Source organism: Fragaria vesca, linkage group LG4 (genome assembly GCF_000184155.1).
Source record: "Fragaria vesca subsp. vesca linkage group LG4, FraVesHawaii_1.0, whole genome shotgun sequence".
NCBI classification, from domain to species: Eukaryota; Viridiplantae; Streptophyta; class Magnoliopsida; order Rosales; family Rosaceae; genus Fragaria; species Fragaria vesca.
Genome location: NC_020494.1, coordinates 18,651,035 through 18,665,237, shown reverse-complemented (window position 1 = coordinate 18,665,237; position 14,203 = coordinate 18,651,035). Strand labels below are relative to the sequence as shown.

General features: G+C 38.7%; 2 protein-coding genes and 1 non-coding gene across 3 annotated transcripts; 2 read left to right on the top strand and 1 right to left on the bottom strand.

The window, feature by feature from the left end:
• Positions 1 to 247: 247 nt before the first annotated feature.
• Positions 248 to 1,184, bottom strand: LOC101302348 (10 kDa chaperonin-like). Its single transcript, XM_004297328.1, has 3 exons — positions 836 to 1,184; positions 601 to 740; positions 248 to 507 (listed from the first exon to the last, which is right to left on the bottom strand). Exons 1-3 carry the CDS (start codon positions 938 to 940, stop codon positions 459 to 461), a joined length of 294 nt encoding a protein of 97 aa, XP_004297376.1. The 5' UTR covers positions 941 to 1,184; the 3' UTR covers positions 248 to 458.
• Positions 1,185 to 4,243: 3,059 nt separating this feature from the next.
• TRNAS-AGA lies at positions 4,244 to 4,325 on the top strand. The gene has a single exon. It is a non-coding gene; the product is annotated as a tRNA-Ser (tRNA).
• Positions 4,326 to 8,029: 3,704 nt separating this feature from the next.
• On the top strand, positions 8,030 to 11,625 carry LOC101302060 (probable sulfate transporter 3.3-like). The gene is made up of 13 exons (XM_004297327.1): positions 8,030 to 8,345; positions 8,423 to 8,471; positions 8,577 to 8,784; positions 8,872 to 9,043; positions 9,181 to 9,246; positions 9,484 to 9,597; positions 9,680 to 9,796; positions 9,900 to 10,026; positions 10,113 to 10,399; positions 10,485 to 10,678; positions 10,768 to 10,844; positions 10,950 to 11,026; positions 11,130 to 11,625. The coding sequence occupies exons 1-13, from the start codon at positions 8,073 to 8,075 to the stop codon at positions 11,352 to 11,354; spliced, it is 1,986 nt and encodes a 661-aa protein (XP_004297375.1). The 5' UTR covers positions 8,030 to 8,072; the 3' UTR covers positions 11,355 to 11,625.
• The last annotated feature ends 2,578 nt before the right edge of the window (positions 11,626 to 14,203 follow it).

Here is a 14,203-nt window from a genome sequence, read left to right as displayed (position 1 = left end):
AGAAATACATTCTAGCTCCCTACATATAAGAGCACGGGAATGTGAATCTAGAGAGAGGAACTTCTCACTGGAAGATCGCCGAACCAAATCATACGAGGCATTCAACCACAATCACAACACACACATTTTGAGGACAAAATGACCAACCAAACACATAAACAACTATAACAGGCATTCAGTATAGTTTAACTATTACCAAATTTTTCTACAACAAAGATAATGAAGCACATGAACAAAACCAGGTTGAGGTGAATGCAGTGAATTTAGAACCAATAGCAAGTTCAACGACATTCCACAAATAAGATACAAAAAAAAGTCTGCTCATAATTCATATTCTGAATCGAAATCCATTAGAAACTGGAAATTATCACATTCCCAAAGCAAACTAAAATCCACATAAATTCCAATTCACTAAATATCAGTTACATCATAATGCTCGAAAACATAATACCAATAACTCAGTCATGGAGAGTGCCCAAAATGTCCTCATCCCGGAACAAATGGAACCTGCACACAAAAACCCACAAAACCAATTCAACACAAACAAAAACCCCAAAACACATAACAACCCAACTCTAAGTAAAGCCCAGATAAACTCACTCTTTGTCACCAAGCTTCACTTGGGTGCCTCCATAATCGGGCAAAAGAACAGTGTCACCTTCCTTCACAGCCACTGGGATCGAATTTCCAGCCTTATCTATCGTTCCTGGCCCAACAGCAACCACCTTCCCTGAGTTAAGCTACAACCAATTCAACCAATCAATCAGTCAACTCAATCACAAACAGAAACCCACAAACAATTTGATGAAACAGAAGATGGGTAAGTTTTATTTACCTTGGCGGATGACTCCGGCAAGAGAATGCCGGCGGTAGTTTTGGAGGGTGGGACGATTTTCTCGATCAGGACACGGTTGAGAGTTGGGATCAGACGCTTGGCCATTTTGCGGTTGCGGTGGTTCTGAGAGTTGTGGAGGTTACTGGGATTTGGGGTTTGAGGGAGAGATAGAGGCGGAGGTTGCTCTTAAAATATATGAAGTGCTGCGATTGGGATAGACGAAGGTTCTAGGTTTTAGGGTTTTGAGGGTTTAAGGGCTTATTGGTCTTGGACCTTGTTGATGCAGATGGTCGATGGGCCAATCATATAGAAAGGCCACGTTGAGTTGCTTGGGCTACCTGCACAACATTGTAATGGGTTATTACAGTATGGATCATGAATTTGGGAAGTGCTTTAGGATCCATGAATTTGCCTCCAAAGCCCATCATTTACGTTTGGCACTGGTGACAGGGCGTTTGAGGTTTATAGTTTAGAGCTTAGAGTTTTAGTCTTCTCATACACAACTATCATTAATGAAGTTTCATCATCAGTAAGGAGAATTACATATCGGTAAGATGAAGTTATCGAAAAATAACATGTAGATGCTTCTGGAGACGGACGATAAAGACAAGGAGAATAAGGTGACATGTGAGGAGGCAATGAAGGAGATGACTGGGAGGGATGTTGAGGAGGATGTATGCAACATGGATCATGAAGCAATGACTGTTGGGACTCATCAAGACGTTTCAGTATGTAACAAAAGTTAGATGAATGGCGATAGGACTCTCCACAACTAGCAGCTCTTTACATTCGTGTTGGTAGTGTGTAGGTTTGTTTCTAGATGTGCGTAATATGCCTCAATCGATTGAATTGCTAAGGTAATGACTTTATGTGACATGTGCCTTTAAAAAATAGATCAACCGGTTGAAAACACATTATGTTAGGAATATAGGATTGTCGAAATCATTTTCAACTTTTTACAATTTTACGGGTTTTGGATATTTTTATTTACTTGTGTATATAAAGAGGTTTGACTACGTACAAAAATAAGATCGAACAATTCATCTAAAATGTAGTCACTCTTGTTCTCTCCTTTCTTTTCTGCTTCTCCTTATTCTTTGCTTTCATTCTCTGCATTTTAATTCAATAATCCATGGTTTTAGCACATTAATCAATCGAAGAATATGCTAGAAAATCCGTTTACTTGCATTACCAATTTACATATGATCTATCAAATAGTTACCTCTTCATGTATATATATTATTATCCAGAAAACCCTGAGATATGCACTCAAGTCGAGAAGGAACATGTGCTACGAAGTTTTGTCTTCTTCATTTGTAACGTTGTCAATGATTTTGATCCAGGCCTGGGGTTACTCCGATGGTCGGCCATTCGATATTCATGTCCTCCAAATATTGCCACAGTAATGTAGGGCGACTTGGAATTTCTGTCGACTTTCACAAACATATAAAATCATTGATCTTAATCTGAACATCTGCAAAATCAAAGTGCTTCAAATCCAAGTCCCATCCCTGACATGAATGTAGAGATAAACTATAAGTGCAAGTGCCAATCAGTCTATCTTTATTGAAAGGAAGAAAAAAATACGTGGGGGATAATGCATCAAGCTGCAAGTCTTTTCTGCAAAATATACTATTTCTTAGGTTGACAAGCACCTAAAGTTTTGCCCTAAAAAGATCAGCTAGCATTATTTTGAAAACTCCTTTCAAGTCATGCTCTTCATTCCTTTGCTCCGGCCACCAGTTACTTTGTTATTTTCGTGCCGAAAGAAAAAATCGAAGGGCCATAAACTTTCTGTTACAGAAATCTGCATAAGGACCAAGATTCTTTGGGCATTTTGGCCATAACTTTGTGATCTCAAAAGCATGTGTGGTAGGCTTCTGCGGTTCAGAAGGTTTCCGATGAAAGGAGATCGAGCATATACATTGATTTGCTTTAGCCTATAAGGACCATGACGTTATTTTCCATAAAAGAGGCTGGCCTTTCTTGCTCCGAAGTTTCATGCAAAGATTAAAGTTGGCTTGGACATGTTTCTCTCCAAGAATCTTTGCTGGGTTAAGTTCCGTATGATGATTGTCTATAAAGATCGTTTTTACCAAAAAAGAAAAATTCCTATAGATTCTGATATTGATATGCACGCATGGTACAATCCGGAATTCAGGATTGCTTTGAGAAAGTTCAGAAGAAAAGTCTAGAGAAAACCCATTATTGCCAACTTCAAATGAGACATGACATATGTGCTAATGCATCATGGTGCACTATACTAGTTCATTAAACTCAACCACACTCTTGGAAAAGGATCCAATCAAAAAGAGAACTCCAGGGCTTAGTAAGAAACACATATTGTTCAAAAGTTTAATCATTGCCCTTTTCCTGTTTTTTTCATACTTCCGTCCATAATTTGGCTATATAAAAAAGAAGAGTAGATTCTTACACAAATATGTACCACTATAAACTCAAAACATGAATGTGTTATGTACAAAAACTATGTTGTTATGTTAGACCAGAACCCCTATTTCGATCAGCCCTAAGATCGTGCATCAGCATGACATCCTAGCTTTTGTTCTGGGAACTATCATCCCTGTTCTGAAAGATTATACATCTTATGAAGGATACGTCATCAACACCTTATTAGAGAACTGGCGCATCTTCTGTACGTAGTGTGATCGTCAACCTTTGGTTCCACTATAGAATCATGAGTTTGACATTGAAAAGATCGATCCAAGCTAAATGGATATATATATATATATATATATATGGTGATGAGGCAACTCAATACAAGAGAGCAGATTGAATCTGTAGTTTACTGCGTATGATTTTTTCGATGAGGTGTATGATGGTGCTTGGTATGGTTAGTATTAAGCATCATATTAGTGGGGCGGTTTGCTGGTATGGGGATGGAGGACCATATCGACAATGGTGTGGGTGAAATGCATGTCATCTGATGAATTTGATGCATATACTTATTTGATGATTGAAATAATTTGGGAGGATGGGGACTTGCAGCTAAAGGTACCTGGACGTCAGTGGCCGGATATTTCTTCATTTTAAACACATATAGTTATCTTTCTTTATCGACGTACTGTTGATTGACTTTGGTAATCAAATAATGTTGCACATATATATATATATATATATATATATATATCATAGTTTTATTCCTTTCTGGAAAGAGTTTGATCTTTTTTATATATAGATATGCTGCTTACCTCTCTATCCTCAATGGAATGTCACCACAGTTAGGCCTACCTTAGATTCTGCACTTTCGTTTTGAAGATACACTTTGTAGGTCAGGTTCTCTCATTCATCTACCGGTATGATCTTCTTTTTATCTTGATCACCGGTCTGAAAACTGTTCATGGTTTATTTCAGATTCAAATAAGATATGAGCAACTCATTAACAACAATGTGGTCGTGCCGGAGTGGTTATCGGGCATGACTAGAAATCATGTGGGCTTTGCCCGCGCAGGTTCGAATCCTGCCGACCACGTTTTTTTTCGTAAACACCTTTCTTTCTGGGAATACCGGAATAGAGTTTATCTTTTGAATGTTGATCGTTTTCATACTAGTATTCTCTTCATGGGCATTGTTCAAGCCTTGCTCCCTGTTTGGGTTTCGTAACCATGGACCTGGGATGAGGTAGCTCATACATGCACTTCGATATAATGAGCTCAATTACTATAACGTTCATGAATCTCACGTTAAATATACTGCTCGATCTAGCTAGGTTTTGGAATATATATGGTACGACTACTAGGTTACTATCATTTCTCAAAGAGATATGCGATCAAGATTGAACAAACTGTGATGAACCAAAAGGAGGTGATCGATAAGGTGGAGGAAATTTCATTTTCCTAAATTCACCAAAAGTGGCATGGGGAACTGGAGATCAAACAGTTGAGGACTTGATGTGTAGTGTATTATGGGCACAATTATATATACACACACTCCAAATCCATGCCAGCAGTACCACAAACTCCGTGATATCGAAAGCGCACCAGCAGATCGATCAAACTTTCCGGGAGGGGAGGCCCATTCTATGTCCACAGAAAGCTGATCCACTAACAGATCATATGAAAAACCATATCCTCCACATTCGTTTCTCATAATTCATTTCCAACTTACTACTTTGACATTCTATCCAATCTGATCGCTGGTTCGGTTTTTCAAAAACAAATGAAATGATGATTCATTTCCTATTCCTCTTCCTCTTCCTCTTCCATACAATTCCAAGCCTACTTTTACATCCCATCATCATTTGGATAAATCTCAACCAGGGAGAGAAAGTAGCAGTAGGGTGTCTGGAAACCTCCAAGGTTTCTCTTCAGGCCAGTTAGTGCCACTTGAAGGTTCAACACATGTTCCGGAGGCCCTACTTCGCCATCTTTCTGCTTTTTAACTCAGTATTGGCAAGGTTCGAGGATCATGACAAACCCTAAAAACAAATAGCTTTGCATAATTGCATATATGTCTTTTGGTATTCGGATTCCAGTGGTTGCCCTTTATTCACTGACCTTCGGGACCCTAGATTTTCGAAATGTTTATTACACAATCCAACAAGTAACTAATAATCAGGGAGAGTATTATGCGGTTATTAACCACACAATGAATAACTAACTAAAGAACTAGGGGTTCTGAGCCCAATCTTATCGTAGGGATCATATATTCTTTTTCTTTTTCATTACCGAGGTTATTCCTTCATACTCGTTTAGGGTTTTGATCTTCTGAAAGTAAGAATTTTCCATCTCCATGACGACTCCGAATTCTGTTTAGGAGAATCAAGAAAAATCGTTCTGTGATTCTCTTTATATTGCTCTGGCTTTTGCCCTACCCATTTGCATCTATCTTTTGGCAATACATTGATCACAGAATCAAGGTGTACAAATAAATTAATCAGCAGAAGCTGCCTCTGTATCAAAAATATATGATATAGAGGATGACTTTGGATCAGCTGGAATTGGTTCCTTGCATTTTCATGGAAAAGTACTGCTGCTCTTCTAAAGCAGGCTATATATTATTTGGTTTGGACGGCGGGTTGCATCCAACCTAAGGGGAACGATAAGTGGTACGTATGTGCATCTAGAATCTTATCTCCCTTTTCTTTTCTCATTGAACTACTTTATCGAACACTTATATTTACATGAAATCTAAATAACAAGTAATTAAGCGTAAAGTTGACAAGAATTAACCGAAAGAAGTTCACCTTATTCATCTTTTCCCTAACTACTTGGCTTGAAACATCTTATCATAGTTTGAGAGCTTTGTTTTAGTATTTTGGATTTGAGAGAGAATTCGAGAGAATAGGTTAGATGTTAGTATGCCAGTTTTGAATAAATATGTCTTTATAGAGATTACGAAATTCATCAAAAGAATGTATGTTCTAGTACAACTTTAATATTATCATCTACGATTCTTTGAGTTATTTGGGTCGTAGTTTGACAAGACGTACACACATAAATCGAGTAATCTTATCAAGCTCGCAGTGTTGAGAAGACGACCTAAGAAGTTCGTTGATTCCAACCAGGATTTATGTGAATAAGAAGTGAATAGCTTTACATGAATTAGAAACATACTTGACCACATCTTGTTGCTGATCAATAATTCAATAGATTAACATAGTCAGGTACTCATCAGGTTGTAGATAATCTCCCATAAAGTTGCTAACTTTTTAGACCGCGTTTATAACTTACCAAAGTTTAAAGGTGATTGATCGATGTTTTTACTTGAATATAGACCACTTTTTAGACGCAACAAAAAGAACATATATCCTGACCAGTGTCCAAAAATCATTTTTGATTCTGCAGAACCAAATATACGAATGTCGAGCTTCTGGGACAGTAATGCGGCACGTGTACGGACATATGTGCCCTCACCGGCTTCGTGGCAATCTGGCTTAAAGTTCCTTGCACAATAATGTTGTCGTTGCTACCTAGCTGAAGCTCTATCTTCAGGCCATATCGTATCCTCCGATAGAAGGTAACCGACCGGAACCGAATAATTTAATACAAAGCCACATATCTGTTCAACACCGAAGAAATGTGAACGTCGTAGTATTATAGTGTTTCGGAGTAATGAAACTTTTGAGTTTAGGCAAGGTATTATGGAACACATTGACTATGAGCTGAACTGATCATGTATTAGAATTTGTATATCACATTTACTAGCAGGGGCGTAGCTACATAGTGAGTGGGGAAGTCAATTTACCCTTCTCATCAACATCTTTCCACATCCGTTGTTTTCAGATTTTTACTTATATCTAAGATATCTAAGAGTGATATAAGCTACTTTACTCATTTTGCCCCTTCAAATGTGATAATAAATATACTTGTTTTTAAGTTTTAACTAGTTCATGAGATCAAAGCAAAAAAATAAGTTTATTTGTTTATATTTATTTTATTTATTTTCTCTCTCGTTTGTTCTCTCTTCTTAATTTGAGTGGTTTATCTCATACACATATATTATCTATAGTGTCTTCTCGGCTCGACTTGTTTATTATTCGATAAACTCTAAAGATAACAAAAAAAATTTTCCTACGTAAGCTCGTCTAAAGTTTGACCTATAAATTAGCCATAAATTATATGGCTACGCCACTGTTTACTAGGAAGAGTCCACATAGAATTCGTAAACCAGTTTTAGAACAGTGTGCATTCACCGCTTATATAAAATGCATGGAGCTGGGGGAAGAAGAAAGACGCAGAATATTCTGGGAATCTTTTTCACTTCTTCACCCAATTGCCTATACATATGAATAGACTGGCACACTGGTTTGTGTAACTTCAATGCTGGATGAGCAATCGTGTCATGCATGTAATAGTTAGTTCTCATCTTGAAACTGTACATATGGGTGAGAGTGTGAGACCTATTTGCCATCTTCCATATTCATCTTCAGGATGAGTTCTTTTCACCAATTTCATCCACATTTTAAAGGTTTTTTTGACAGATTCCTCCCCACTTTATGTATATATGGAGATATAGGCCCATTTTGGTGTCTTTTTAGTGAGGAGTAGGCAAAAGTTGTGGGTTTGGCTTGCTTTGCTTTTCTCTCTCCCTTTTCTCCTAGCAAGCAGTATTAGTTCTTGTTTTATAGCGGTCCCTGGAGAATTGATGGGTCAAGTCTCATATATATATATTTACAGAGAACAAGTTTTCTGAGCTGCCCAACTTATTTTCAGTAGCCATGGAGACACCAACAAATGAGAACAATAGCAACAATGGTACTAATAGTACTAGTCACAACATGCACCACTTCATGGAAATGGGCATGGATGTTCACAAGGTTGTTCTACCCCCATACAGAAGCACCTTCCAGAAGCTCAAGGCCAAGCTCAAGGAGATCCTCTTCCCTGATGACCCTTTGCACCAGTTTAAAGGCCAAACCTCCAAGCAAAAATGGATTCTTGGGGCTCAGTATGTGTTCCCTATACTTGAATGGGGTCCTAGTTATAGCTTCAAGCTCTTCAAATCTGACATTGTTGCTGGCCTCACCATTGCTAGTTTAGCCATCCCACAGGTAACAATAACTCTATATGAATTTCTAGCTTCAAGGTTTAGTTTTCGACTTTTACTTATCTTGTTTAACAATTTCAGGGAATCAGTTATGCTAAGCTGGCTAATCTACCTCCCATTGTGGGCTTATGTGAGTGATAAACTTGTTATTGGTTGGTGTTTCTATATATTGCATGTAGGTAGTACTCATTGATGGACTGAAAAATAGAGTAAATCATTGCGATTTTCGTTGCAGATTCAAGCTTTGTTCCTCCTTTGTTGTATGCTGTTTTGGGAAGCTCGAGGGACCTTGCAGTAGGGCCTGTTTCTATTGCTTCACTGATAATGGGATCAATGCTTATGGAAGAAGTATCTCCCACTAAAGAACCTGTCTTGTTCCTTCAACTAGCCTTCACTTCTACTTTCTTTGCTGGTATCTTGCAGGCTTCTCTAGGATTTCTAAGGTAAACTAGTCCTTTCACCTTTGTTTCATTTCAAAAGCTTGAATTAAGGCAACAAAACTTGATTCAATCTTCTGTTGCTAATTGCAGGCTTGGATTTATTATTGATTTTCTTTCAAAGGCCACTCTTATTGGCTTCATGGCTGGTGCTGCTGTAATAGTTTCTCTACAGCAGCTTAAAAGCCTCCTTGGGATAAAAAATTTCACCAAGAAAATGGCTTTGGTCCCTGTTTTGACCTCTGTCTTTAAAGAAAGGAAGGAGGTAATAATTAAACACTCATTCTATAAAAGTTCTTAGCTTTAAGTTACCTCTGGCTATGTTTGATATTGTAGTCATATAGTTCCTGTTCTTCTTCTTTTATTCATAGACAAATGATTTGATTGTTTTGATGATTGCAGTGGTCATGGCAAACTATACTCATGGGTTGTTGCTTCCTTGTCCTGCTACTGCTCTCCAGACACATTGTATGTTGTCTCTTCCACTCTGTCACTCTTTCTTCATCTTAATCAATTAGGAACTCGTTTTATCTGTTGTCTTCATTCACTAATTAGTAATTACCCACATCAATTGAGGATCATATGCCCTTGTAAAGTTGTAACTAGTAAAAAACATCAAAACTGATAGAGTCAGGATTCTTAAAGGATTTGACAGGTTGGACTTTGACTAATCTATTTGGGGTTGTGTGCCTTGATAATGTGCAGAGCATGAAAAAGCCAAAGCTGTTTTGGGTCTCAGCAGGTGCACCTCTGGTGTCTGTGATCCTCTCCACCCTAATTGTGTTTGCAGTCAAAGCCAATAACCATGGCATCAGTGTGGTAAGTTAGTTAATTCTGGGGCCCTAAGCTGTAACTTATGCTATTACTGGAGGTTAATCTTGGTTTAATTTTTGTATGGCAGATTGGAGAGTTACAGAAAGGGTTGAACCCACCTTCATGGAACATGTTGCAGTTCAAAGGAACATATCTAGGACTAGTCATTAAGACTGGGATTATCACTGGGATTATTTCTCTCACTGTAAGATCTCCTTCTCCATTTTGAACATAACAAAATTCTAAAAGGATCACATTTTTATGAGATTGCTCGATTCCATGACTAAATTCTGGATCAAATTAAATAGGAAGGTATTGCAGTAGGAAGGACTTTTGCTGCTATAAAAGACTACAGGGTCGATGGAAACAAGGAGATGATAGCAATTGGCATCATGAACATTGTTGGCTCCGCTACTTCCTGTTACATTACAACCGGTAAATAAATGAGGTCCAAAGTGCTTTCCTAACATATTGGTGAACAAAAAGTTAATTCCGATAACAAGGTTTGATTTCATGATCAGGTTCATTCTCGCGGTCAGCTGTGAATCACAATGCCGGAGCAAAAACAGCAATGTCCAACATAGTAATGTCAGTGACGGTTATGGTGACACTGCTCTTCCTAATGCCGTTGTTCCAATACACACCAAATGTTATATTGGGCGCAATCATAGTGACTGCTGTGGTTGGCCTCATTGATGTTCCAGCTGCTTATCACATATGGAAGGTGGACAAGTATGATTTCCTTGTCTTGGTATGTGCTTTCGTGGGAGTCATATTCATTTCTGTCCAAGAAGGCCTTGCCATTGCTGTAAGCTCCCACAACCCGAGTTCTTACTTTTGTATGCAGTTTATGTGATAAAGATGACGAACATTGTTTTCGATGATGTAAATAGGTTGGAATATCGGTTTTCAAGATTATGCTGCAAGTTACTAGGCCGAGGACAGTTGTTTTAGGAAATATACCAGGGACAGATATATTTAGAGACCTGCAGCATTACAAGGATTCAACAGCAACTGTCCCTGGTTTCCTCATTATAAGTATTGAAGCTGCAATCAACTTTGCCAATACAACGTATCTCAATGAAAGGTATGCTACTTGATGTTTCGTGGTTTGCAAGTTCACTCTCTTAGTCTGGATCCTTTCTGGTCATCAACTTTTCTTTATGAAATATGAAGGATTTTAAGATGGATAGAAGAAGAAGATGACGGGGAAAAACGTTCAAGCATTCGATATGTTATTATAGACATGACAGGTATGTTCATCTTCAAATCATTAGCTGCCATACAGCATCTCGTTTTTGTTAACATATAAATGACATTCAAAAGGGCCTTCTTGTTTCTGTGCATTTTAATTTCAGCCGTGAGCACCATAGACACCACTGGTATCACACTTTTTCGAGATTTGAGGAAATCACTCAAAAAAAGAGGAGTTGAGGCAAGTTGTAGAAATACGTCTTTGCTATACGCACACTTCGGTTGATCCTTTTATGTTTGTTTTGATCTGCAAGTTGAAATTGACATTGTTACTTGTATTACAGCTGGTGTTGGTAAATCCACTGTCTGAGGTAATGGAGAAACTGAAAAAGGCATATGAAGGCGACGAGATCATGAGACCAGAGGCCCTTTACTTGACAGTAGGAGAGGCCGTAGCGTCATTGTCGATATCAATAAAGAATCAAGCTTCAAATGTATACAACGAGGGATGGCAGAAGCAGCAGCAGCATGAGAAGCAGAATGTGAATGAGAGTTCCCAAAGTGAATAGCAACTTGACAAAGACAGCAGCCCAAAATAAGATTTTCAAATACCGATCAAGTGATTAAGCATTATTAAAATTTCTACAACTATATTTAGAGCTCTGTGTGACTCTTGAGCTTTTCATCTGTTATACGTCTTTCAGTATCTCTGTAATCTGCTCTTTAGTTTTACCAAGTAGCCTTGTAGTTTTTACCATGTCTAGTAGGTAATGATAATCTGTTACCTTTGTGTAGTTAACAAATTTTGTTTGGTCCTGTTTCAGTTTCTCTAGTGTGATATGGGAACAAATAAGCAAAAAATAAAAACAATCTCGATCATATAATATGGAAAAACAATATTATAGTATCAACCAAGTGAAAAGGAACAGCAGCAGCAGCAGCAACAATAATGAACTTGCAGCCTAAACAAAGAATTGCTTTGCCATTCCAGCCCAAGTCATTTCCTGAAGACATATAGTTCCATCACTTCCATAGAAGGTAACAGCAAAAGTATCACCAATCTTTAGTTATGAGTTACCAGGCCACAACAAAGCAGATAAGGGCAATCCTCCAGTTAGAATTGGAAGGTTGGGGGATTCTCTTGCTACATAAGCACCCTGTTAAAACATTGATAATTATATGAGCTACCATAAGAGCCACTGCAGCAGTAAAACCAAGACCAAGAGTTGCACTCTGATATTCACATTGAGTAGCATTGACAAACAGAAAGTAAGCAACCAATTTCAGCATTCCTTCCATCATAAAATGATCATACTTGTGTGCAAAAACGCAACATACGTGATGTTTGAAGTTAAAATCAGACAATTATATCTGGTTTGATCTGATCATATTGAGCAGAGGTACTATTACCACACCTATAGACATCTTTGAGATGAAACATAGAATCACAAGTTGAAATTCATTCCAGGCAGACAATTCAAATAAGCTGTTGAAAAGAAGATTGCAACATCATACTAAGCAAAAAGCTTAGCATTGTTCCGATGTAAACACACTCCAAACAGCATTATCACTGGCGCTTCCTTTGGTACAGCGAATAACCAACAAGAGCAGATATCACAGATGTCCATGGTACCTGCAATATTGACGATTGAAGAACAAAACTAGAGATGCAATACAGTAACACTACCAAAACCAAATAACATCAAAGTGTGTATGAATCTGAGAACGCATGATCAATTTCCAAACAGAAGTTGACAAAATCCCACCATTCTTTCAAACCATTAAGCCTAAAACGGATTTTCACACATGATATTCTCTTCAAAGCTAACCAATATTTCACACATAGAACACTAAAGCTACCCAGAACACTAGAACACATAGGACACATTCAGAAGCAAACACTTGAATGACAAAGATGAAGAGGAGCAGTGGCAGTCGCATTGGGCCCTGTTGGGCTCAGTTGGGTGACTTTGTTGGGCTCCATAATCTTGGACCTTGCTCCACAGAACGCCGCCGTTTTGGCCACCATCGCTTCGTTAGGGTTTCGCGGGTTCGAGCAGCCGAGAATCTCGGGGCTGTGACTCTCAATCGGGCCTGAGATCCGGAAATTCAGGTCGAAGAACCTGTCGATTCCGAAGATGACCAGCTTGCCGTCTTCGAAGACCGGAGCGACGGTGACGTTGTTGAGCGAGACGAGGTCGTCGGCCGGGAGAGTAGTGACGGTGAGAGAGTAGCCGTCGAGAAGAGTCGGGATCTTGGCGCCGAAAGGGAGGGACTTGAGTGATCGGAGAGGGATGGCGGCGGGGACGAGGTGGAAGCGGATGAGGTCCCGAGTGGGCTGGCCAGAGGCGGCGAAAGCAGCGTCGGCCGCAGCGAATACGGTGAGGGACGACCGGGAGTCGAGCGACATGGATTTGAAGCCGGAATCGGCTAGGGTTTGGGCGGAGGAGACGGAGAGGAGAGAGAAAAGGAGGAAGAGGAGCAAGCTTGAAGACGACGCCATGTTGTGGATTCCTGAGGCTTTGGTGGGCCCCACCTGGGGATTTAAGGGGCGGAGGAGACGGAGAGGAGAGAGAAACAGAGGAGGACACGTGGGGTTTTTTTGGGCGGGAAAAGTTTCTGACACGTGGAAGTCTCGGATTTGTGAACCTATAGGCGGTTAAGGAGTGTGAGTTTATTTGGACCGGAAGTTTCCCGGTTCATAACCCAGCCCAACTTATGATCGATGAGAAAAATTGTGCTATTTCGTTAAAACATGGAAAAAGTGTGGTCGCGACTTATAGCAACTCTGTTATGCTCTAACAGATTTTCGTAAACTTTTCTTTAAAATATGGAACATAAGAGCATCTTTAACAGACTCTTTACTTTAACTTCTTAGTTATTTTAGGAAGCGTGTTTAGCTTTTTTGATGTTTTAGGAGCTCTAGCAGACTAACCAAACTTGAGCTATTATGACTTTTAGCTATCTCGCTAGCTATAGATGACTTATATGAGGCTAGCTATAATTTAATGCATTCATTGTAAGATATTTTATGTGATATATAAATATATTTAAACTATTTAATTCATATTTAAAGAATAATGTTGATGTAATGCTAGCTAAAATAGAGAGCATTGATGCAGCCACATTTCACATTTCTAAAGTGGCTTAGCCAAAATGACATTTTAGCTAATTTGACTAAAATTTAACTTAAAAATAGCTAGTATTGCTAAAGATGCTCTAAGATGAGAAAGAAAACTAAATTCCATGTATATGCAACAAACAATTAATATGTTGCGAGGGTATTTGGTTTATAACATAGTTTACGCCCTTATTGATGTGCTGAGAGCATATCTAACAACTCATGTATAATTTATCTATTTTAAAGGAGGAAATCACAAAATCTCTAAAAGAGAAGGAATTCAACTCCAACAGTTTC